Below are 26,206 nucleotides of genomic sequence, written 5' to 3' on the forward strand. Positions count from 1 at the left end.
GTGTAACAACTGACATACATTTATATTTGGCTCAAATGTTGCTAAAACTTCTTGCACTATTTCTTGAAAATTCTACTTTTTTGTTTGATCACCTCCATATACAGTAGTTTAATGTTGCCATGTAAGTTGAAGTAGCTCTCACATCTTTCTTATTATTACTAATCATTATTGATCTGTCTGTAGTCTGGGAATTCAATTAATAATGCCTTTTTTTTTTTAATGGATAACAGAATACAGTAGAGAGTCGTTAATCGGAATTGCCGGTAATTGGAACGATTTTCAGTCGGACTGTGTCATGCTGAATCGAACGTTTTTGATACTAGATTTACTTCTAAAGTATAATTTTCATGTTTTTATATTCTTCAATATATTTATTTTGTTTGTACAAAATAAAGAAATAATTTTTAACGATACAATAGCCTCGATTATTATTATAAAAATTTTTGTTAGGCTTAAAATCGACGAAAATTCAACGCGAAGCGACACGCAACGGAGAAAAATTCAACACAGAGCGACACGTCAACGGAGAAAAATTTCAACATCGGATAGGTTAATATATTTTTTCGTACATAATCGGTAATCGGAACAACCCCCAGTCCTCAATTGATTCCGATTTTCGACTCTCTACTGTATTTCAATATTTTTTATAGCTATAAGGATAAATTTGTTTTTGAAATTTTTCTAGCGATGGTTGAATTACATTTTACATAATTTTATATGTTGAGTGAATTTATTGCCAATGCTGTAACCAGAACAGATGCAACAGGTGTATAGGCACAGGGCCTGAGACTAAAGGAATCCTGAAATGGGGTATTAAAAAATGATTAGTATTATATTTTCATTTTTAAATTTTAAATTTTGTCCCTGTGGGCTTTGATTCCATGTTTTTTTGTTAAAAATTAATTGACTGAATAAAAATGTAAAGGAAGGTGGGATTGAAATACAGTAGAGCATCGATTATCCAAATACCGATCAACCGAAACATCGGTTAACCAAAAGCGTTCCAGTTGGCAAATTCAATTTCTGCTAGTACTGTGGCACTGCAATATTTGGCTATGTCTTGGGCTACTCCAATATTATTTTTGTTGGTGTGCGTGTTTTAGCTGGCAGCATTGGTGCGACCATGAGAGGGTACGTAAGGACACGCCAGTATTTGAACAAGGCTTTTTTTCCCATCGTGAGTGGTGTTTTGCTTGTTTTGTGTGTTTTTCTGAGGACTGTGTTGTGCTGAATCGGAACGTTTTTGATACTAGATTAACATCCAAAATATAATATTTTTTGTATTTATATTTTTCAATATATTTATTTTGTTTGTGCAAAATAAGGAAATAATTTTTAACAATACAATAACCATAATTATTAATTTAAAAAAAATTTCGTTAGGCTTAACATCTATGAAAATTCAATGCAAAGCAACATGCAACAGAGAAAAATTTTAACATGGGATAGGTTAATATATTTTTTGTATATGATCAGTTATCCAAACAACCCCAGTCCCAAATTGTTTTGGATAATTGATGCTCTACTGTAGTTATGAAAAGAAACAGAAAGACAAATATTTAAATAAACCAAAATAAAACTGAAAATGGGAATGGAAGTAGATTATGCCAAATGTAGCTTTGAAGAAATAAGCCAAGAGGTAAATGTACAGAAAGTGTTAGATTTGGCAAATCTTTGGACTGAATGACGTCTTACCATATCTTACTTCATTCAAACCCATAAAAGAAATAGCAGAAGAATTTTCTGAGCAATCTAAGTATCTGATTTAAATTTCCATGTAATTGATTACAAAGAATGATGCTAGTTTGTGGATGGAGAGAAAGAGGATATTTTAAGAGGCAACAGAGAAGAGACAGATTTTGACAATGATAGAGAAAAGGACAAATGACATGATTGGCCAAATTTGACACTTTGAATGGATGAATGTTTTATTGGAAGGAAAGATAGAGGGAAAAAGGGGACGTGAAAGACCCAGAGTGGAATATCTCAATGAGTTATTATGGAAAAGGCCTTACCAACAGATAAAACAGCTAGCTAAGTGAACACATCCATGTTTGCCCACCAACCATTGGTTGAGGGGAGAGAGAGAGAGTTGATCAAAGTACTTGGAACTAGGAAATTTTGTTACTATTATACATTATAATCATGAACTAAGAGTCTGTTTGTATGTTGGTATATATTTGTAAGTAATCTCATGTAAATAAAGCTGTGTATAGAAGTATCAAAGGCTTAAATTGCCTGGGGACTGACACAATAGACCAATCTAATCTACTTCATGAATCTATACTCGGTTCTCTCTCTATATACTTAGTGAATAACAAAAGTCAGGAAACACCAAACTTGCATTTTATGATGCATTAGCTATGCCGGGTAGAAATTCTTTTTCTTGTAAAATGCATAAAAAGAACAAATTTAAAAAATTTTTCTGCTATTGGCCAAGAGCCAAAAAGTTCTTACCAGAAAAGGAATTCTGTCTTCAGAAGAAAAATTCCATTTCAGTATGAAAATTTTGTTACTTAGAGGAACTGCTGTATTTCCTTTTATACAGTGGAATTATTTAGTTCTAGTGTGTAAAGCAATATAGAGATAACATGTATTGGATTTTTTACACTAGTTTTGGTAATATCATCAGCACAACCGTGCATGATTAACATGACGAAGTGTACAGTTGAAGAGAGAATTTTTTGATAAATAAGTGTAATTTAAATAGAAGTTTGAAAGAGCAAACCAAAGTCATATATGCCCAATACCCAAACAGAATGGTTTCTACTTATTGTGCAATATCAAAATTGTTAGGAAAATTCAAACAGAATTGAAACATCCATAATCTGGTTTCCTGAAATGAATTAACAAAAATCCATTGGTGTAACATAGCAGCATGACTAGAAGACAACCCTAATCTTTCTTCCAGTAAAGCTGCATCAATAGCTAGTGTATTGCAAGGTTTTGTTTTTGGGATTTTACATGAAAGTAAGTTCCATCCCTACAAGCTGCAAATTCACCAGTCACTGAAGCATATTGACAAACCATGATGATCAATGTCATTGGATGCATGAAAAATGATTGGCAATTGAGATTTTACAGAAACATTGTCATCTTGGAGAAGGTGTTATATTTTTCTAAGCAAGTTGCTAAACAAACAAAATTGTCATATATGTAAAAGAAAATTACTGTTGGATACAAGTGCTGCAAGACTTCAACTTTTTGAGAGCGATTGTTTGATGAGGGATTTATAAAAACTGTATAATCAGGCCACATTTTTTCAGGAATTCAGTAAGTTGGATATTTAGACCTGCTTGCAAATTATTACAACTGAGGCTTGATAATCTTCCTTTGGAACAATTGTGGAACTTAATTTTCCAGGAAGATGGCACTTCAGCTCACTCTGCATAGCTAGTATGAGAATAGCTAAGTGGGAAATGTCGCAATAAGTGGATCGGACACATGGGGCACATTACATAGCCGTAGATATCTCCACGCTGTTTTTTGCAGACACAAAATACTGTGTATGCCGAAGCTCCTCAAAACTTAGACGAGTTAAAAGACAAAATTACATTTGCAATCACACAAGTATTCTTTCTGAAATGTTAATCAACAGTATGCAAAGTTTCTCCCATCAAATTGGTCAATGCATCATATGTGATGAAGGCCTGTTTGAGTATCTTGTCAAATAAGTAGGTAATTTTTGTAATTATCTTTATTTTCTTCTTTTATTTTAAATAAATTTCAGTTACTTTTACTTAAATACAGTATTAAGCATGTTTTAAGTGTAAATATGCATATCTGTCAACTTAACAGAAATTCTGTTATATAAAATTTCACGAATTCTAGCAAATAGATTCACCAATGTCTTCGTGGAAATTAGTCTTTGTCTTTGGTCTGTAGTAATATTAAAATATAATGAAAAAATGGTTATAGTTTTGATATGCGAAAATGTTTGAGAAAAAGAACAGTTTCTATTTAGCACGGTTAATGAATGCATCATAATTATGAGCTAGGTGTTTCCTGACTTGCGGCTCACCGTATAAACAAAATAAACCTTTTCTTTTACTCTGTGGTTGACATTCTTTTAAAAATTTTCATTATTCCATTAAAATTTTTCCTGAATTTATTGTTCTTTTAATATTCGCATTCTTCATTTATACTAATAATTGAGTTGTTAATTGTTTTGGTATATTTTATATTTCTGCCCAGAGGAGAAGGGAAGTTTTTTATATATCTTAAATAAATAAATAAGATTCTTCAAAATTTAAATTCTAGTGATGTTATAAGTATATATAAATAAAATTACTACGTATTAGACAACCTTCCTTCATACCCGTACACCACTACCAATGTTTTGGAGTTAATCAAATACCTCAAGAACTTCATGATCCAGGGTCCAGTATACTTTAAAAAATAATCATTATTATTATTATTATTATTATTATATTATATTATATGAAAAATTTGTGAGAATGTAAAAATTTAGTTAATTTTCTTAATTCACAGATTTAAAATACATTCATTTTTAATGTTTTTCAATTTTGAAATAGGTTGAAAAAATTATAGTTTTTTCAGTTCAGAAATAATAGTTTTAATTATGTGTTTTCTTTGCACACTTTAATTTTGTTTTATTTAGTTATCTCTTGTCTTAATTACATTTTTTTTCCCACGAGATAGCTCATTAGATATTCATTACATTTTGTAAAACAAAAGCATAAAATTTTTTCTTGAAACATAATGTTTGATGGAAAGTTTATAACAGTCTCATTTAGAAAATGTAATTTGCTTAAATACAAGTATGTCTACATATACGTGACTTTTTTAACTGCAGCTGTTAAATGAATCTTTGTTATGATAGTAATAGCTGACGAAGAAAACTTTATTTAATATCTTTTTATCATAATTAAGAATTTAATACTTAGAATGCAGCATATTTAATAGAGATAAAAATTTATGTTAATACTCGTAAATTTGTAATATCAAATTAATACTAATCAAAAAACTCTAAATCTAATTTCATCAATCTTCTAATTGTTTTGTTTGAGTCCTTCCATGTTTGTAGACTTAAGCAACTTGCCATTAATTAATCTCAAGAAGAACTTCTGGTCTGAAAGTTCCTGGGATTAATTAATGGCGAGTTGCATTACTTAAGATTATAAACACGGAGGGGCTTTGACAGAGCAGTTAGAACGTTGTTGTTGTTATCAAATTGATTTGTTAATATACTTTGTATCAAACATAAGCTAGCAAATATAAAAATCTAAAATACCATAATAATGTCAAATGTAATATTTATCTTGTTATAAATAAAGTTTACATAAATAGAAGTTAAATTTAGAATAATATTGATTGATCTGAAATTGCTCCAAAATGGTTCATAATTATTATGAAGGAAATATTTTTATAAATTAATGATATACAATTAAATTTTTTGACACTTACATTAGTTGTTAAATTAGTTCTTAAACGTTAAATAATAGTTAATTTAATCATTTTTATGAAATATAACTTCATTATTTTTGTGGATAAGCAATTCATTTTAAAAATTTAATGTGCAAGAGAAAAACTAATAAATTTTTGCTACGATAATTAAAATTCGGATTTTGCGTAAACAAGCAATTTTTTTCCTCTGCGACAAGCTTTTCTGCAGAATTATTTCTAAATGTGAACTTCATTACTTATCTTTTTTAAATGTTCATCCTTGCAGAACTGTTTTGAAGCTCCTTACTGAACCGCCTTAATAAGTGCAAATTATCAGTTCTCATCGTTAAAACCATATTTGCGACTTTTAATAAGTTAATGTGGTGACTAGAAAACATGCTACGCAGATTTCAGTAAGTAAAGAATTGAAGTTCGATTTTTTTTAATATAAATGTGCATAGACGTTATTGAAATTTTCAATATTTAAATTTGAAACAGTGAATTAAAACTGTGTATGTCTGTCATGCTGTCAACAAACTAAAGGGTTAATAACTCTAGCATGTACAAATTTTATGTGAACTTTTTAAGATAAAGTATCAAAAACACTGTAACATAAAAATCTTCCTGTGTTTTTATTTTAAGAATAAATTATAAGTTTAAAGAACGACATTCAACGTTGAGTTATGCTTTTTTTAGTGTAAAGTTATTTGATGCCGTATTAAAACGTTAATCCATCATTTGAATAAATTTTTTATATCATAAATAGCTTAAACTTCACAAGAATTTATTACCTTAAACTCACTTATAAAAGGGGGAGAGATCGTTTTTCTTCCAGTTTTATTCAAAATATGTTCATTAACATATTTTTTAATGCTAATAAGAACAACAATAAATTTTACCCTGGCTATAACGTAACAGTTGTGTTTAATTTACTCTTATGCAAAGAATAATTATATTTAATAGGAATATATAAGGAATTTTTTAAAAGAAATATTGTTCTATTGACTTGCTGAAGACTATATAAATTATTAAAAGATGATTATTTCAGTTTGCTTTTTAGTAGAAATTTACTGTTTGTTTTATTGCATTAGGATAAGGTTAAAGTTGAATTTAGTTATGATTTGACCTTTTGTTTAGATTTGTTGTTTATAGTTTTAGAAGATGATACATCAGAAAGTAATTATTGAAAAGAAGCAGCAATGACAGGATTTAAGAAAAAATTATTTAATTAATTTCTATAATTGAAAAAAGACTAAATATTTAATGAGTTTGATTTTCTATCAAAAGTAGCTTGAAATATTTTTACAGATGAAATAAATAAATAAAAAAAATTAGTTTTGACATTTAATAAGTTTTTTTTTCCTACAGTTTGATAATTAATGTCTAAAAAAAGAACAAAATTTAATATAAAACTGTATTTTATTTAAATTTGTAAATTTCAGTAGTGTATTTTTCTATGAAGGTATACATGTAGTTGTCACTTCAAATTATATATTTGCTAAGATGAATATTGTTGAATAATACAACTTAAATTGTACTGAATGGCTAATGTTGTTTAAATTCTATGCATAAAAACTAAAAGTACTCTACAGAATCATTTAAAACTTTTTCAGAGTTTACTATAATCTAAATATTTTCTTATCTGGCCAGACTTTGCATCAGTAGTTCACAATTGGCCACCTTCTTGGTATTCTCTATTCTATGTAAATCTTTTGTGCAATGACCTTTTCTTATCAATGGTAGGCAAATAATGTAAAATAAATGATAGCAATAGTTTTTTGTTTATGAATTCAAGAAATTGTGTTATTATTTCCTTTCAAATACCTAATGTGCTTAAAGTACGTGTGTCGATACTTTTAATTCATTTTAATCAGATATAATCGTCATTGTTTGCTAATTTGTTTATATATAAATAAGTGAACAATAGCCCAAAAATATATATATAAATATCGCTAAATTTTTTGGGCTCTAATTCTAATTTAATTATTTACTATAATTGGAACTATAATAGTAATAATAAAGTGATATTATCTACCATTAAATTTAAAAAATAGTGGAATTATAACTAAAAATATTCCAGTGATATTTGGCTTATATTTAGATGTAATTTTTTTTTCTTTTAAGGATAAATGAATATTTTATCTTTTTAAAAGTTTATGCGCTACAGGAAGACTACTTGCCGATAACTGTTTTGGTCAGTTTCCAGTTGCGATAGAAATTGCATCTTTCAAATGCTTCGTGTAGTTGACCTTGTGGTCGTTAAGGTGTTTTTATTAGTTAGCTTACAGATTGAATCCTTTTTGCATTTCTTATTGATGATTGTTGAGTTAATGAGGATTTCTTGTTTGAGAAAAGTGCTATGGCTCTTGTGACTAAGTTTGGATATAATTTTACTATTAAAACAAATGAATAGAACATTCAGACATTCGCGAAACCTTCAAAAACAGTAAAAACAATTTAATTACGAGTATTTTCGGTCATAATTAATTTGGTCACGCGTTTGATTTTCCACATTCACGGTTTCTATATTTACATTATGAATAGAATAGTTAAACATTGAACATTTGTTGTGCGATTTTTGTCTATTAATCAAAAATACTGTGAAATAACAAAGTTAGTTTTTATTATTTAAAACTTACTATTTTAAGTATTACTTACTATTAATTTTTTTTTAAAATGAACTCTTAGAAAATTTGTATTTGAAGTTGATCTGTCAACACAAATCTAATGTATATTAAACTTCTATATGAAATAATTCTAATTATAAATACAATATCTAAAATAATTTATATAAAAAGTTTATTAAATTGATTGCTTATTTATGAATGAGAACTTTTTCCTCTTATTAAATTCTTTTTTATTCTTTGTTGTTATAGTAATTAATGTTTTTATTTATATTCATTTAATGATTTGGATCATTTTACTTTGTATTCAATTTTTAAAAATGGATGAATAAAATGATAATTATCTTTGTGAAATTTATTATTATTTTTTTTAATGAGAAACTCTCTAAGGAAGAGGGTCATTAAATTCTTGTATTTTGACAATTGATTTTTTGAAAATTTATTATTTTCTTTGTCTGAAGTTAGAGAGAGTTGACTTCTTACTATCTTGATTTTTAATTTGTCATATATCATACATTTAATTTTGTTTCCTTTTTTACTTAATGCTATTAATTTAAGAATGAATGTTGACCCTATACCAAAATTCTGATTCTGTAGGACAGTATTCTTCAATAGAAAACTGCTTCTGAATGTAATTTTTTTTTCTATTCAGAACTGTTTACGAAGTCTTAAAGATCCTCCTTTCAGTTCAATTTTGGTATCGACCAAAGAAGCTAAAACTCTGAATTTTATTTGGCTGCTTTCGAAGAGCCAAAGTTTTTTTTAGTTGATTCGTAATAACCAATATGTATGAACAGTGTAAGGAAGACGTAATAGGATTGATGTTGATGTTCTGAACTTTTTTTTTTATTAGTTTGCAATTTTTGTATGTGTAACTGGCTACTGTCTAATAGTAATAAAAAAAAAAAGTTTATCAAATAAACAATGTTTGTAATCAAAACTTTGCCATATTCATAGAATGAGAAATATTGATTTTTCAAAACAATTCATTAACAGAAATGAGGATATTGGCATTTTTACTTTGTTCCTTTTGGCATGGCTTATTTTATTCTTGAAATAAGACTGAATAAGTTTTAAGAAAATTCCAATTTTTTTCTTATCGAAATCATTAAAAACAAAAAGAAATTAAGCCAATTTCATAATAAATTGCATTATTCTCGTGTTTTCATTAAAACTTTTTCTAAAAATGCTGGGAATATTGAATAATTGATATTTATTAAATTTAAATTTAATAAAATTTTAAATAATATCACATTTTTAGATATGCAACTTGATAATGATTTTATTATAAGTGACTTTACGAATTGGGCTTTTTCCGATTAATCTAGCAATGGTTTTCTTGTATGTCTTTTTAAAAATTTCAACGACAATATTATATTTCTGACTCATTTCAAGCATTGTTTTGTGCGAGTAAGTGAATGAAAGTATTTGAGATTTTCTTGATAATTTTTTAAATTAAATAGATTATATATTCAAAATACTTTTTTGCACTTTTATAAACCACTATAATGCATAATTGGGTAAAGTTTGTTCAGTTATTTATAGAAATTTTAGTTTAAAAAACAATTTCAAGCAATAGTATAATGGGGATATAAGTATTGAGCAGGAATTTGAGCAATGTAATGTGTTATAAAAACTGTGGGCTCTATTGAGTCTGTCTTTTTAATCTGTATTTTAATTTTAAAAATCAATTGAAATGACTTGACAAGTTTTAAGTTCATAATTCTGTGTGAATTATAAACATAGAATCCTCTTTTCATTTCTTAAGACACAATTCTAAGTTTAACTTAGATGTGTTTTTGATTTAACATTCTAAGAAATGTTTATTTAAGTATAAATATTTAATCTATAATTTGAATTTGTGTACTTTTCAAGATCAGAGAACACTTCAATGTTAGACAGTTTCTGATATATTTGAAATGCACATAAATATTTTTTGATACGTTTGATGTTTTGTGAAATGATATGATACAGTATTAGACAGCTCATTGATTGGTCTTCATAAATATCCTGCTTGACATTAAGTAGCAACAAAAATATTAGATGAATTATAAAGAAAATATACTTTTTTCTACAGAATATTTGTCTTAGTAAATATAAAAAACAATAATTAAGCAGGTTGTAAGCTTTATGGTTAATCTCCTATCTATAGTGTTGTTTTCCCCTTAGAACGATGACCATTTGTCATTGTTCGTATTATAAAAAATAGGTATCAGACTGAAATAGTTTCCTTCTTTATTCCGTGGTCAAAAATCTTAGCGATAATTAAAAATGAATATTCAATTCCCTATGTAAATATATTTTTCATTACTCTCACTTCATCTCCGAAGTTACATTGATCTAGTCTCATATTTTATTAATTGCATATTAGAATTTTATAGAAATTTCAAAAATTTATTATATTAATACCAATTGTAATAAATTATTAAGTTGATGTAATTTAAAATTGATACACATTTCTCTTAAATTATAAGAAGTTTTAAAATTGACTTAAATAATGTAAATATTTGAAGAGCAATAATGTAATTTTAAAATTAATGTAATTTAATAATAGTTGTTGATAGTTAAAGTATTTAAACATAGTATGACAATAATGGCCAAAGCACAGCTCACAAGTTGCGCGTGGCTCTCGAATGTTGGTAGAATTCCTCCTTCACATATCTGAACATTGAAATTGAATGAAAAGTATAGATAGCATTGCTATACTACTACCATTGCTACCAACCACCATCACCGTTAGAATGGATAAATCACATTATGTCAACATACATGCGGTAAATAAACTTAATCTGATAGACAAAAGCCAAAATGTGGTATTGTCGTGACACCGTTACCGTCGGTGTTACAATGCAACATCATTAGCTTGTTTTAGAATGACGACTTCTTAAGTGCAGCTCTCGAGGCATGTCTAGTCGGCCATCCTTGTAGTATATTAAAGAAGCTTATAACATTAATTTTAAAGTATTAAATTTTTTTATATATAGTTGATTAAAATCAAATAGTTTAGACAATGCTTGAGACATAAAATTTAATTTTCCACCTCCAGTTTATTTTTTTGTAGGTCAAGTTTTATTAGTGAATATCTGAATTTTTATTGTCCTCGTATGATCGAGATGATTTAATTTTTTAATCAATTATTCTACAATATGCTGCGTTAGTTAGGTGATGTAATTTTAGATATAATTAATTTAAACGAATTTGACTTGTAAAGGAAGTTTTTTTTTATATTTCTAAAACTAATTTAGGCAATTTGTAGATTAACTTATATTATTATTTAAAGCAAATTTAAAATTTAAAGTAAATTAGTTTTTTTTTATTTTTTTGCTTCATTTAATAATAGTGACAAAATTCTCCATGATAACAGCATTACTTATCCAATTGAATAGGTAATTTTCACTTCTTAAAATGAAAATATTAGTTGCATGTTTAAAAATATGCTTATATAAATTTGCAGTTTTGTCTGTTTTTATACTTGATAGATCAGGAAAATTTATTTATTTTTTCTTCTCTTATTCTGTAATGTATCTGCTTTCATTTTTAATAAATTTGAGTGTGACCCGTATGGAAACCGATAGAGTATTATTCCAAATTAATTTGCATTATTACAGCCCAATTCATCTATAATAATGGCTGATTAATTAAATTTCTGCACTGCTTCCGAATCGATATCAAAATTCGTAACTCTAACAATCGCCGTACCCGTACTTAGCTAACCTCTTAGAGCTACCAAAGAATAACGTGCTCCATTTAAAATAGAATCGACTAACCACACCTCTCGGATTTATTCCGCATCGGACTGCCGACGATATATTTAATGCCATACTTTAATATTAAAGATTATATTATATGTAAATATTAAATATAGAAACTGTAAATGCTAGAATATAATTTTGTTAAATAAGTTTGATGTAGTTTTTTTTTAAAAGGAATGTCAGTTTTTTTTTTAATTAATTTTAATGCAATTTATGGAATGAGGGGGAAGAATGAATCTGACTTTAATAAAAAGAAAATATCAGAATTACTTCTGTTTACATTTAAAATTTTAACTATTAAATTTTAAAGCTTTGCCGTTTTCCTTTCGAAATTAGATTATACATTTTTATAGTCGGAATTCCGACACTTTTCAACTAGATTTTCTTATAGTCTAACTGGTTTCTAGTTTACGTAACCTTAAATCAAATTGTTCTCTTAAGATTTTATTTCAGAAAGAACAATTCGATTTTTTTCTCTATTTATTTGTTTTTAATTTTAAATAAATTGTTTCATAAACTGGATTTAAAACAATGATTTTTCCCTTTAAAGGAATGCAAATTTTATTATTAAGACATAATTAGGAAGGGTCTATGTCAGAATGTTTCCTCTTTTAAATCCTCAACAATAATGTTTAAAGTATAAGATTTAGGTATAACTAGGAAAATACATAATAAAATTTTTTAAATTTAAAATTATTAAAACTGTCTGGTCTCTCCATATTAAAAAAAAAAAAAAAAATTGCCAAATTATCTCCCATCTTAAACAGTTATCTAGCTGCTACACTATTTCATCTATTAAATTACACAGTGATCATTTAAAATGGGTATTTCTTAATTCATCCTGAAAATTCCTTTTTTTTTTTTTCCTTTGTAATGTTCCTTAATATAGAGTACCAAGTACTCTTAAAATAAGATCTGAATTCTCATAACTAAAAAGTAATGGGGAACAAAAAAAAGGCAAGTTGTTGGATTATATCCAACATAGTTTCTGCATAGCTGCAATGTATACCATGCACTTGATATATCACCTTAAACCTGAACTATGTATATAACATATATCAAAATATCACTCTACTCTGAACCATTAAAAAAACAGAAGGAAACTCCACAGAAGTTATCTTAATTACTTCCCCTCTTTATTTTTAAACAAAATTCCGGGTCTGATTCATTATTCGCCATTATAATTAGCCAATATTAATTTAATCGATCAGAAAATTTCACTCACTCGTGGAGCTGGTGCTAAACTGGACTTAGGCCAATAAAAATTTCCTATTCACAAGTTTAAACCTTTTTTCTTCTCCCATTTCCCTCTTTCTCTTTCTCTCTTCTTACTGTTTTCAAAAGGAAAAACAAATTTCCTCGATAATTTTATGAATCGATGACCGATCACGGATGAATGATCAATCTTTCGGTGGCGAAATTCCCTGTTTTCTACCCTCCATTATTATAGACCGTAGGGAATTACACTTGAAAAATTTTTCTACTTTTTCCCGCTCTTAAACTTCATTTATCATTCAGATAAATCCCGGGAAAGAAATCTCTCGGAAATTAATATTCGATTTTATTTTTATTCTATTTTCGCCGGTGCCCGGCGACGACGAAGGAATTTCCAGATTAACTTAGGAAATTCTCCTTCTATTCATTACGCCGCGCGGTTTGTTTATTCATGATGTTTTCGCCAAGAGACCGGAATTATTCAAAAGGCCAGACGTTTCTCCTATATCTTAACATTGAAAGGATAACATTTCTCCGCTTGTAGAACGTCGATGGATGACGGATACGCGCACCTCATTAAAAAATGAAAGGCACGGGAATGTAGACGACGTGTGACAATTTATATAGATGGAATCGACTCGGGAGATAAGGATCCCCTCCTCCTCCCCCCGCTCTAACCCAAGCTGTTACTAGATATTTTCCGTTACGAAAATCGATTTAATCTACAGATTAATCTGTAGATTATATTGTTAATTATTAATATACAAATGTCATTTCGACACCGAAACAATTCGTCGTTAGGAAAGTATAGTGTAGTAGATTTTTTGTTTTTTTTTTTTTTAAATTGTGTTTCGATACGTGTGCTTAATTGCATTCTTTCGTATTTCTTCCTCTCCCCCCCGCTCGCAGCAGCGCTGTTTTTTCATCTAGCGACGAATGTTTCGCTAATATGACTACTAATCATACGGCAATGTATATCGGCGGTGTCGACGATCGATTCGAATAGAATCAGCGATGCCGTTTAGCCTTAAGTCATCCGAAAGTATCGATTTTGTGCACGAGGAGCGTCTTAGACTATTAAAGTAAAGATTATTTGCATTTCAAACTCTTCCATCTATTGATATGTAGATGTGACGCGCCGATTAGAATCTTATTTTTTTCTTTTTCCTCCCTTTTGTGTGTGTATAAGAAAAAAAGAGGCGGATTCAATCGCTCGTGGAATTGTTTCTGCAAACCTAGTTTTAATCCGTGCGATTTTTTATACTAACGATTTAATTATCGTGAATGATATACGATGTTTCTCGATCGAGCAAAGTGCTCTTCCGTAAAATCGACTAGTCAGCATAATACCTTTTCTCTCCCCCCCCTCTGTCTCTCTCTCGCTCCTGGAGTAAATTCGAATTACTTAAACGGGAAATTACCTATAACGCAGAATTATTTTAATTACAACTAAAATGAATTAGAAGTTTAATTAAAGTTTGATTAGAGGAGATAAAAATCGCGCCGGGCAGCAAGATTTTAGCTTAACTAACGGAATTTGGGTTCAGTCCCCCTTCCCGTTTTTATCCTTTTCCCTGACTCTCTTTCCTTGCCGAAAAATCTTTTGGTTTCTTCGACTGGATAGGCGATTATCGCGTAATTTTTCGCCGGTTATTTTGATTGATTAGCCTCGAGGTTCTTTCACGAATTAGGATTTTCCTACACGTTTTTTCGTGTTCCTTAACCTCACGAATCGTTCGCATCGGGCTTCGACTGATTGTTTTATTGGTGAAGGAATTTAACTAATTCGTTTAATTTAAATTATTAAACATTTTCACGACACTTTCCGTCGATTTTCTAATCGATAAAAGTCGTGAGATTGTAGGGTTTTTTTTTAAATTTCCTTAGGCAAAGTCAATCGGTTAAATCTGGCATCTTACAGTCTTCCCGGTGGTGTGAGATAATGCAAGAACGATTCGTTAGATATATTAATAACTCGAGTTAGCATGTGGCTCTCGGTTAGAAACATCTGATATCTCTTTGCCACGCTGCGTTGGTTCATTATCCTCTCCCCTTTTTTTCCTGTTCGAGTCGGAAAAAAATCGGGTTGATGCTTTAATAGAAATATCAGTGAAGTAATAAGTGTTTCTGCTTGTAATACGTCGTTAGATCTTTATTTATTTTAACGAGATTTGTTCGCCGAATGCTTAAATTTTTTAATAGTCTGCGAGCAGGAAAGGTGCCATCAGTTTTTAGTTATGTAATTTATATATATATACATATAAACCTCGATGGAGATAGAAAGGAAAATGGTGGGATAAAGCGCGTGTTTATACGCGGAAGAAGGGAGCCAAGGTCAGTTAGCGAAGTTAGTTGCTATTTTTTGATCTTTCTGCGATCTTTATTTCCGCGACCGTCCATTAATCTCGATCAGAAGTAAGGAACGTCGCCGGAATTGGATTATATGTACCCGTTAGGGTTTTGCAGCTTCTTCGTTCCTCCCGTGGCTTCTTCCATCTTACGCTCGTTAAATTAACGTCATCCCTTTCGCGTATTGCTAGCTCTTATCCATTTTTTTTTCAAGCCCCAGTCGGATGCAGATTCATCACATTTTCGTTTCGATCCGCTAGTCGGATGCGGGAACGAGGAGGGGAGTGACGAAATCGACCTTCGCTTAAATTAAAGTCGAGGCGAAAATAGGGCCCGAAGCCATCCCGGATTACCGGATTTATCGATCGATTCGGACTGGTGGAAGCATGGCAACGGAAGCGCATCTGCTTATCCCAGCATTTCTCATCGATTAAAAGATGAGCGACGTCACGTTCTCCGAGGAAGAAGCCAGCCAATATGGCGTCGGCAAAGTCTGCATGCAGAAGGCGCATTATGTCCGGTTGAACCTCTTCTGGCTCCTCCTCCTTTTCCGTCCCATTCTGCCCGCCTCAGTCGGGTGATCAGCTGGCCACAGCTGTCTGACTGTCTGTGTGTGTTGTGTGTGCGCGCGCGCGTGTATGCCGTTCGGCAGCTGTGCCTCGCAACTTCCATCCCCGTACGCGCTCGTTCGGATACCCGTGCAACATGCACAATCAAGAAATTAAATGTAAGTAACCACCACCACACCCCCGTTCGAATTTTCCTTCTATCCACGGTTCAGTCTTTTATTCTCCTGTGGCTTACGTGTGTAACGAGGAACACGTTTCGATAGGATGTCCGTTTGCGCCCCTCCTCGTCCGTTCTTAGTATTGCATATTCTTATCGGAGGGAGGGGTAGTTTTCATTTTTCGTGGCTTAATTAAGGTAGTTAGCCGATCTTTTCGGCTCTCTGGCCAGGGTTCGGGAGAAGTTTCCTCTCCCGGCCAGCTCAATTTCGGCCGAGAAAGATTCTGGTAATAAAGAAGCCAGAGGGGAGGACGAACGTTCTTTTTAAATGCGTCCCGGTCGAAGCTCTTTTATGAGCCAACTCACCGGCGACGTCGCGGGAGCGGAAACGGAAATAATAGCTTTTCGCTAGAAGTCGCCAGAAATGTTTACTCACTTCCGGGAAGGAGCCGCGATTCTTCGGTTCTTCCTCCCGGCAGTTTCCGGTCTCTTCTTTTTTTTCGGGGGGTTTAGGTAAATCGCGCCGTGTCCGGGGGGGTCCGAACAACACGTGGTCGGTTCCTCCCTCATCCTCCTCCCCGGGTCCGCGACGCTGTGGAGGAATGTGGCTTCTACTGCAGCTCGGCGAATTCGATTGCCAGATAACGGGGATGGGTTTTGTCGTAGCTTTATTATAGAGCGATATCGAGCGGGGAAAAGTTGGATCATCAGTTTAGAAGTCGTGGCGCCGTGCAATTAATAATAAAACGTTAAAAACGCGTAGAACTCTCTCCGGTAATTACGTCCAGGCGAGATCCCCTCGCTAAAGCGTTAATTAGTATATGGAGAAGTTTGACTCCCGACGGCGTCAAAGTTCGAAACATTCAGCGTAGGAGGGACCTATATATCGTTTATCGATAGACGACGTCCCGTCATTAACCGGAACGTCGGATCCCCCCTCCTGTAATAAGTTTAGGCAGATGTTTCGATCTTGTTTTTTTCCCTCCCTCTCCGTCACGCCCACATCCAAAATTACTTGTCTGCTAAAGACGATAATAGGAGTTAAGTGGCAGATGGAGAAGAAAAAATGGAGGCAGGCTAGTGACCTAATTGCATTAATTTGTCTGCAGTCGTCTTCCCTGTGTCTTAATGCGTGGCGTAATAGCGGTTCCTTAATTGGGAGCGTTTAAGATTAACCGTTTTTTCCACTTTTTCGCGTTGTTTCCTTCCAACGTTTCCTCTCCCCCCGAGTTATGTATATTAAACGGGCTTAAATTGAAACAATTTAGGGGACGATAATGGTTCGAAGGTCGTTCGTCCGAACCGTGTTTATCGCTAATTTAAAAATTGCTGGGGTGCGTGCGTGTGTCTGTCTGTCTGTGTGTGCGCGAGTTACTCCTAACTGGTGGTGTCGAGTATTATAAATTCGTCTTCGCGCAGTGTTTGTATAATAGATTAGAGATATTCAGATCCTTGTTTTTGTTTGTTCTAAATATAAATTCTAATGAGCGTACTAAGTGTTAATTTGTGTTTGATTGGACGTAATTTGAGTCATCCTCCTCCTCCGTCTTGTTATCGAATTAAGTAGTGATACAGTTAGCATCGATCGGTCCTCGCTTTATGTATATATAATATATATTATCGTTTAGGTCTAATTGTGTAAGTGTGATTCGGCCGACTGGACGTTCTTATTGAGAGTTTGGACGTTCTGGACGTTTTTATTGAGAGTTTTAAGTGCCGAGTTAGTGATTTTAGTGTCGAAATTCGTGACGTATCGCTTGGGGGTCCGATCGGTTTCTCGACTTCGGCCCTTTGTTTTTGGTAGATTAGGGCTTTCGGAGTGATTAAATCTTGTTAAGAAACAGCGAATTGGCGGAGAAAAGGAGGCTCCGTTGGCTCACTAATCGGGCACTCCGTTAATAAAAACGATTTGATTTAAAAAAGTTTAGAGGATCCTCTCGCGAAATCCAAATTAGCCTCGCCTTTTCCACAGTAAATTCCATTATTTTCGTACAAAAAGTTCGCTTAATTAGTGCGCTTCCGTTCTCTGGGACGACATTTTTTGTGTGTGAGAGTACCGAAAGAGAGGGGGGAAGCGCTGACCGGAAGTAATCTGTTCCTCTTTGGAATAACATCGAAGTGGCGATTGTTCTCCGGTAAAGAATGAATTGTTAATGAGGCGACGAGGGAAACGGTAGGTCATACACCTGTTACGATTCGTTCGTACGCGGCGTGGAAAAACTGGAGCCTTTAGTTAACGACCGGAACCGGCGGGGCGTGTAGGTGTGACTCGAAAGGACGAGTCCAACCGCGTGGGGTTAAACGGATTATTGTCCGACATCCTGCCGTTAGATGGGAACATCAAGGTCCCCTGGCGGTCGTTCTCACATGCGTATTGCTCGTCCTATGCCTCTTCTTTTTTTTTAACCCTCTGCGGATGGGAAAGCCACCGCCACTCGTTCATAAATCCGACCCCCTCGAGGTCGTTGGTAACTCTGTCACTTTTTTTTTTAAATGTCGTACCGACCTAACGGGGCGGCTGTCAAAATCTGTAATGGGAGGAGGTGGTGTATAATCCGCACACCGGCTAGGACGAGGGGTTTGTCTTTCTACTCCGGTAAACTCTCCAAGGCACACGCAGCTTCCTTGACCGCTCCGTGCCTAGTTCTCAGGATGCCAGGCGTGACTGTTAGCGTGAACGTTTTCCATCGCGCGTCACGTTCTGTGGCGTCACGGACCTCCTCTGTCGAGACACTACGGCCTTTCCTACGGGGAGAGAGGGAAGAGAAATAAGAGTTTTTAAGCCTCCGTCCCAACGTAATCCCATCGAAATCGATACGTTGCCCGTGCATTTTTATTCAGTATTTGCTTTTCTTCTTCGTCCTTCCAATCCTAATCGATGCAATTGGCCCGGGGCACGAGGAAGGAGGGGGTGAAACTATTTAATAGAAATTTCGGATAAGTTTTTCCCCCGTAGAATACAGTCTTATGATTGAATTTAGAATTGCTCTTTTACTTTCTCTCCCCCTTTCCACCTTGTGGGAAACATTTCCATTTTTTCGTTTCCGAATTTCGTGTCCAATTGGAAATTTTATTATTTTCTTTCCTCGCTCCCGCGCGTAATGGTAAAATTATGCGGGTTCGGGTTTTAAAAATGGCCGGTTTGGGCGACTTTACACAGTTCCCTCGTTGATTAATACGCATCACCGTAGATGCGGGCCTTTACAACTCTTTAAATATTAGATATTTCGAACGTTCTTAAAAATTTAGAGAGATTCTCCGTCTGCTTAAAAATTAATTACATTGTGGTTCCGTGCCGTAGAAGAAGATACCTTAACGTTTTAATGTATAATTTTGTTGTTTTATTATTGATATTGTTGGGCGCATTCTTCTTCCTCCGGGGCTCTTCTCTCCAGTAATAACGTTTAATACATCGTAACTATAAACTAAGTTCGATCGAATTCTACTTTATTATTATTATTTTTTTTTAATATTTTTCTCCTCGGAGGTTCGAATTTATTAAAGAAAAGTCAAGAGTTGGATCCGGTCCACGTCCCTAAAATATTCATCAGATAAATGCCGTAATGCATAATATATACATACGTAATAAAATGACGTTTAATTTTATTTTTAAGACACGAAAATATAACGTTATTTCGCTGCTCCACCGCACAAAAAAAAAGTTTTTAAAATGTTAAATTTTGGGTGGGAACTCGCTCTTTTTATTATTGTCTAATGTCGGTTCGAATTTGGCATAGTTTTCGAACCGCTCCGGTGAAGTTTCCTGTCGAAATTATTGTGGAATGGACCTCCTCTTTTATTTTTATTATTTATCTCTTCGGAGTTAGTTGGGCGAGAAGAGCTGCGACGAGTGAAGCACTCGCATCGAAAGTAGAGCGTGATCGAACTTTTGTATCGCGACAAACGGACGAACACCCCTCCTTTTAAGGTGCTCTCGCTTTATCTAGTGTATAGCGTAGCTAAGTTTCGTGTCGACTTTTCGTTCGGGTTATTGCCTGGACGTCGAGGAAAAAGTAGATAAAAGCTTGGTCCTCCGTGAAATCTTAAAATGACGTTTAAGCTCGGCTACGCATTAAATTTAAATCCCCCCTCTGCGTTTTTTTGAGATACAACGAAAGCGTCCTCTTTCTTCTTCTTCCTCCTCCTCCTCCTCCTCTTCTTCTTTTTCTCCTCCTTACATCAGCGGAAAATTATTGAAATGCGAAGTGGCACCGAACAGTTTCGAAAAGGGTTATGATAAAATTCTAAAGCACTTTACTGGAAAATTCGTAAAGGGAGTTGCTAGAGAAAAGATGTATTTTAATGTTACTCCACGGAATAAAAGGTTTATCTTGTCCCGGCTTTCGGGAGGAAACCGGCAAAGCTCCATTAAATCCATAAAAAGATGAAGTTTTGATCCTCGGCTTTAGAGTTGTAGTCTCGTCGATTTGTAATTTTGTGTGTGTGTATATATATTTTTTCAGTCTACAAAATTCTTCGACCCGCCGTAGAACTAGAATTTAACTTCGTTTTGCTGCCAACGGGGTGGCCCGACAGGCGGTTAACTGGTGTATTGGTTTTTGCGTGTTGTGGTTACACTTTTCTTACAGAATCTTCAGATTCTGTGGGAGATTCGAGGGAAATTGGGAGAAACTCTTGAAAAGTTTCCACCAATTTGCAATTTCCAGCGGTTAACCGAACACCCGCACTCGGACCAGATGCATCAACGATTCTTTTTCATTTTTCTATTAACGATTCGACCCATTTAATCCGTAAACGTAATAAATTGAAAAAAAAAAATGGCTCAGTGGATGATCCGAGTGACCCGCATTTCCACATTTTTCGATCTTGACCCCGCTATTAGAAACAACCTTGATTTATATACGTATTTTTTTTTAATGTTTTGTATACACTGTTATTGCTTGAGTGAGTCCATTGTTATCGACGAGGAACATCGGATAATTGGCCTATTCCTTTTCTGGACGTTACCACGTGAACATTGAACTTCGATTCTCACGCGAAAATTGCGGTATGACGTCACCGGGTGTCCACGAAAATATGGAACGTACGCTACGGGCTGTAAAATTACTCTATTTTCTTTCTGGTTTTATTAATATATATATATTTTTTTCTTAAATAGGTTCGATAAACGAAGTGGGGAGGAGGATAGAAGTCGAAGGTCTTAAAAATTTTTTTCTCTTTTCTTTTTTTCTAAGAAGAGGGGGGGTCCTTCCGAGTAGTGTTTTCGCGAAAACGACCTCCTTTGGTATCGGCTAATGTTAAAGAAATCCGGCAGTTAGAGATAACTCCGTAATCTCCACGTTTCGTAGCTTTGCAATGATTGTTTTTCTGCTTAAATTGAAAGGTTTTATGTCTTTCCAACAGGCCGATCTGTTTTCTGATGATTCGGATTTTTTTTCCCTTTCTCTCTCTTCCCCTTCTTATTTTTCCAATTTTCCCGAAGTTCTCGCTATCATATTCTTCCTCCGACGTCCGTTATCCTTTATATATATATATATATTGAAAAACAAACACGATACTCGGGACATTTAATAAATTCTGCAAGATGATACATTTTCTGTAAACTGCTTTAAAACCCTTCAAAGATTTATTATTATTTTATTTTATTATTTTTTTTCAACAATGTCTCGCTGGAGATTTTACATTTTGTTTTTTCATTTATTTATTTTCTTTTTCTTTTTTCTCCCTTCCCCTTAGATACCGTACGCTGTAAATTGTATTTGGGGAGATACTTAACCCGTTTGGAGATTTTTGTCGTTTAAAGGGCGGCCCAAAAGCCGCCGCAGCCAAATACACATTGCTGCATTGTTCTATGTATAAATTACAATACCGCCAACAAATTCGATGTAACGAAGATCGGCGGGTACCGTGTCGTTTACGTTCCTTCGACGTTTTTCGGGCCGCCCGTATTTAACACGTTTATTTCTTCCAGATAGTTTAACTTGGGTGAACTGCGTGCTGTAATGTATGTATGTAGGGTTCTTATCTTCGGTGTATTAGTGGTTAAAATGGTTCATTACGGGAATGAAATATTAATTACGCTATCTGGAGCAGTTCCAGAAGTTTTATTATTATTATTTCTTTTATTAGATAACGGGTCGATCGATGAAACTAGGAGTGGCAAAATCTCGCACGCGCTAAACGAGCGTAGTACGTAGCCCTACGAGAAATTCGTGTTCTGTGTCTACACGGGATTCGTTTGGGGAATTTTTATTGTCGCCACACTTCTTCGCTGCGATTCGGCGACGCTATAAATTCGTATAAGATTTTAGTTACGCGAGTTCCTCCCCCTCCCTAAAATCACTACTGCGAGGGTGTAGATAAGGCTCCGTCGCTTTGGAAATCGCAGAAATTAACGCTTCCTCCACCGGAAGAGGCGTCAAAATATTAAATAAACGCGTTAAATCCGTAAATTTTGATGAGGTGTGCGGGGGAAAAAAGCAGTTTTAAAGGTTTGTAGCGTTTAAAAAAAAAAATGTATTTATGTACAGAAATGCGCTTCGAATACAAATGCCTTTAATGCCGGTGTAGAATATAAAATATGGTATTTTGATACGCTATTACCATATCCAGACACGAATGACATCTGGCTTTTGTTCGAAGGAAGAATATTAACACCGAAGAAGTAGCACGTAGTTCGGGTCAGACTTATTTTTTTTTTCTCTACGTATTTATTTATTTTCTCGTGTGGAAGAGACCTTGTTTTAATGCCTGCCGTATTTTCCGATCTCTTCCCCTCCGACAAAAGGTCGGATTATTGTAATTTAGTCCCCCCTCTCCCCCGGTTAATCCCGGACCAGTCGGGAAATTCGAATCGTTCTACTGTGTAAGGCTCGTAATACAATATAATATAATGTATACAACTTAATCCGTCGGTAATTTGCAAACCAGATTAGGGGTCTGTCGCTAAAGAACAATGAAACAATATAGGAAGTAAGAGTTTGCTCGTTTTTAAATTGCTCGATTGATTGTAATCCACTCTGTGTCTTCGGCCTATTACTCGTCCTATATTAAGATAACCTTAATCTCTGAATAGGAACCGTTTCGTCGGTGCCTTAATTTGCTTATCTCACTCCAATAACCGTTACTCCCGTGGAAAAAAAATGCCTTCCTCCTGTGCCTTGTGATTTATTGTTTTGTGACGTTAATGTGTAATCTCTTGTGTTCTGTAATCCGCGTGTTATTTTCTGTGTGTTCCTCGATTTAGCGCCACTATTTATTCGCTCTTTGGAATTGTCATTAAACCGAGTTACCTCAGATAATGAGAATTATGAGGTCTTAGCGCCAGTTTATCATCACAGCGTGCGACTTTCGACGTTTGTAATGCAAAAACGTACATTGTGTGATACACAAGAAACCCGAAAGGTTTTCTAATGCTTACGGGGAAAGATGCATTCACCGGGTTTAGCGCCGACTGCGTTATATCGAGGTTAAATCGCGTGTGATTTATGCCGTCTCACCCTTTCAGAAAAAACACACCTTACATTTTGATACCGCAGACTTCATTATAAGGTGGATAAGTAAACATATTGTAACTTTTTGTAGTGTTGCATGAACTTTTACATCTATTCCTCCCGTATAAAATATATATATATATATATATATATATATATGTCGATAAAATTCCTGTGTCGTTTATATCCAGGTCATTTTTTTGACGTTTCTGAACGGAAAAAATCCGGAAATTTAAAGAAAAATCTATATTGGAATTTTTTACGAGTTGGAAAAGAGATTGATAGATCATACGGAATAGTTTCGGTGGCTCGTATAATGGTTTTATAGTGCATAGATCCTTTATAAGAAAACCTGGACTAGGGATTTTTTTATGTACCGGAAAGAGGAGGAGGAGGAAGAAGAAGAAGAAGAAGAAGGAAAAAAATGCATTCATAACGGTCGAGCAGAGAGAGAGAGATATTTACATCTTATTTAAGATGTAAATTATCGTTATGATTTATGCTTTTCTTTTGTATTTCACTTATTACCCTGTCTGCTCTTTGTCTGCTTCGTGTCCATTTACTTACCCATTCCTATTTACGTTTCTGGTTTTGTCTGCCACTCGATTTTTTCTCAACTCGTGTATAATTTTGTGTGTTTTTTTCGGTTCGCCGTGCTCGAGAGACTTAATTTGATTCGGGAATAAGCTTTTTTCCCCCTCCTTCTTCTTCTTTTTTACTATTGTCATGACTTTTTCCTGTGCGATCCTTTATTTTTCTTGTCTGTCCGTAACGCTTTTAATACCCGTCTTTATATACTACTTGATGTAATCACCGTGACTGATTTTGTGTTGTTGGCTTTCTCGTCATTTCACTTCTTCGATGTTTAGGTGTGTTTTTGCATGTTTATACCCCGTTTTTTTCGTCGTATGTTTACACTTCACTTATCTGTTGCTTTTATCTGCTTTCACACTCTCTAATGGGTCTCCGGTGTCAATCGCGCCACTGTTTAGAGAGTGCCTCACACAAGAACACTGTGATTCCGTGTTGCCAGCTCGCTTTCGTTCGACATGTACAATATTTTGTTAGGAGCAGCTTTTCGGACGGGAGAAGAAAAAAAGAAGAGGAAACACCGAGTTTCCTGGCTGGAAATTAAGTTTCCAGCCAGGAAACTTTCCTCCGCACGCGAATCTTTGTTTTGGTTCCGTGAAAGTGTTTAGAATTCCGCAGAAATTGATTTTCTTTCAATTCAAAAACCAGGCGAAAATTAGCGATAAGAAGGGGGCTTAATTAGCGGAAGCAATTCGAGCGAAAATGAATACAAATAGAAAATTATCGAATACAAAAGAGGAGAGACTAAGAAGAGGAACAAAGAAGAGTGGAAGGAAAAAAATTCCCTAGGAACTATGGAAAATTCATTCCAAGTTGTATACGGGGCATAAAAAAAAAGAAGAAGAAGAATCCAATTAAATGAAATTGAATTGGAAATTTATAATCTTAATTTAATTTTTTAAACGCAGTTTTAATAGAAATGGCCGAGTCGTACGGGTTATTAGTCAAAATCTGATTAATCCCTTAGAATTTCTATTAAATTTAATCGAAATTAAGTCTTGTATTCCAATTAAAATTACTTAGTTATTTACGCGATCGGAGTCGGTGATTGAGTAATCAAGAGAGTGATTGAATTTTTTTTTCTTTCTAGGGGAGGGGGAAAAAAGTCTCTTTTACCTAATTGTTAAATAACTTATGGTAATTGCTTGGATGAAAATCGAGTAACCTTAGAGAAAACCACGTTTCCCCCCTCTCCCTTCTTTCTTTTTCTTACAGAAAAACGGCGGAGAAAATAGTTTTTCAGTTGATAGAATTCGAAATTATAATTATATAAATGGAGGCTTTTATATACAAATTGGTCTCTTTTTTTCGCTGGAATTATTACCGCCATATTTTGAAAAGTTGGATTTTTTTTTTTTTTTTTTTTTTTTCGTTACGTTCGTCCGTATGTCTACCCGCAGTCTTTTTCGGAAAATTACTCGACGTTCGCGTAAATGAGTAATTCTAATCACTTTTGTTTTTTTTTTTTTCGTTTATTGCGTAAACGTTTCTTCGATCAATATTTATCAAACTTAACCGCTCGATAATTAATCGTTTAGAAGTAATTATTCACAGCCGGATCGATTACGCTCGCCGTTCGTTCGTTATACGCTAAGTCTGCACAGTAAATATTTGCATAGACACGAGAAGATCTCGGTTGTCTGTTGTTGTTGTTGTTACAGCTGATAACTTCCGCTTAAAAAGTCGCCATAAATACATCACGGCGGGACATTTTAACGCTCCCGAAACCCGATATATCGCGATTTGTAATTTTTCGATAAATGCCACCCCGATTATGCGCATAATTTACGAAGGGAAAGCGTAATTTAACACGTCCGAAACGACAACAAGATACGCGTTAAAAAGTATCGGGTGTCGTCTCCGAGTAGGCATATTTTTATAGCTTTATTAAAAGATTTAAAAAAGCGCAATAAACGTATACATTTTAAAATATATTTTTTTAATAAAAATATACCCCTAAATTACGCCGAAATTTTCTCACGCGAGTCGATACTCTAACCGCTTACTCGAACGTAACGTTGTTTTAAAGTACGCCGGAGCAATTTTCTATATTTAATTTCTATTGCTTATTTATTTAAAGTTTAAAAAA

The 26,206-nt window shown here is 33.7% G+C and overlaps 1 protein-coding gene across 4 annotated transcripts in view; it reads left to right on the plus strand.

Moving 5' to 3' along the window:
• step (cytohesin steppke) overlaps positions 1-26,206 on the plus strand; it is a 78,850-nt gene that overhangs the window by 14,432 nt on the left and 38,212 nt on the right. The window contains exon 1 of one of the 4 annotated variants that reach the window (XM_067284386.1): positions 15,765-16,073. The exons of the other annotated variants lie outside the window; for them this stretch is intronic. Coding sequence (XP_067140487.1) covers positions 16,052-16,073 — 22 coding nt within the window. The 5' untranslated portion in view covers positions 15,765-16,051. Of the gene's footprint in view, positions 1-15,764; positions 16,074-26,206 lie in introns of those variants that run through there. 4 annotated transcript variants of the gene reach the window in all.

The sequence above is a fragment of the Centruroides vittatus genome, unplaced genomic scaffold (genome assembly GCF_030686945.1).
Source record: "Centruroides vittatus isolate TY-2023 unplaced genomic scaffold, ASM3068694v2 scaffold_1172, whole genome shotgun sequence".
Taxonomy (NCBI): domain Eukaryota; kingdom Metazoa; phylum Arthropoda; class Arachnida; order Scorpiones; family Buthidae; genus Centruroides; species Centruroides vittatus.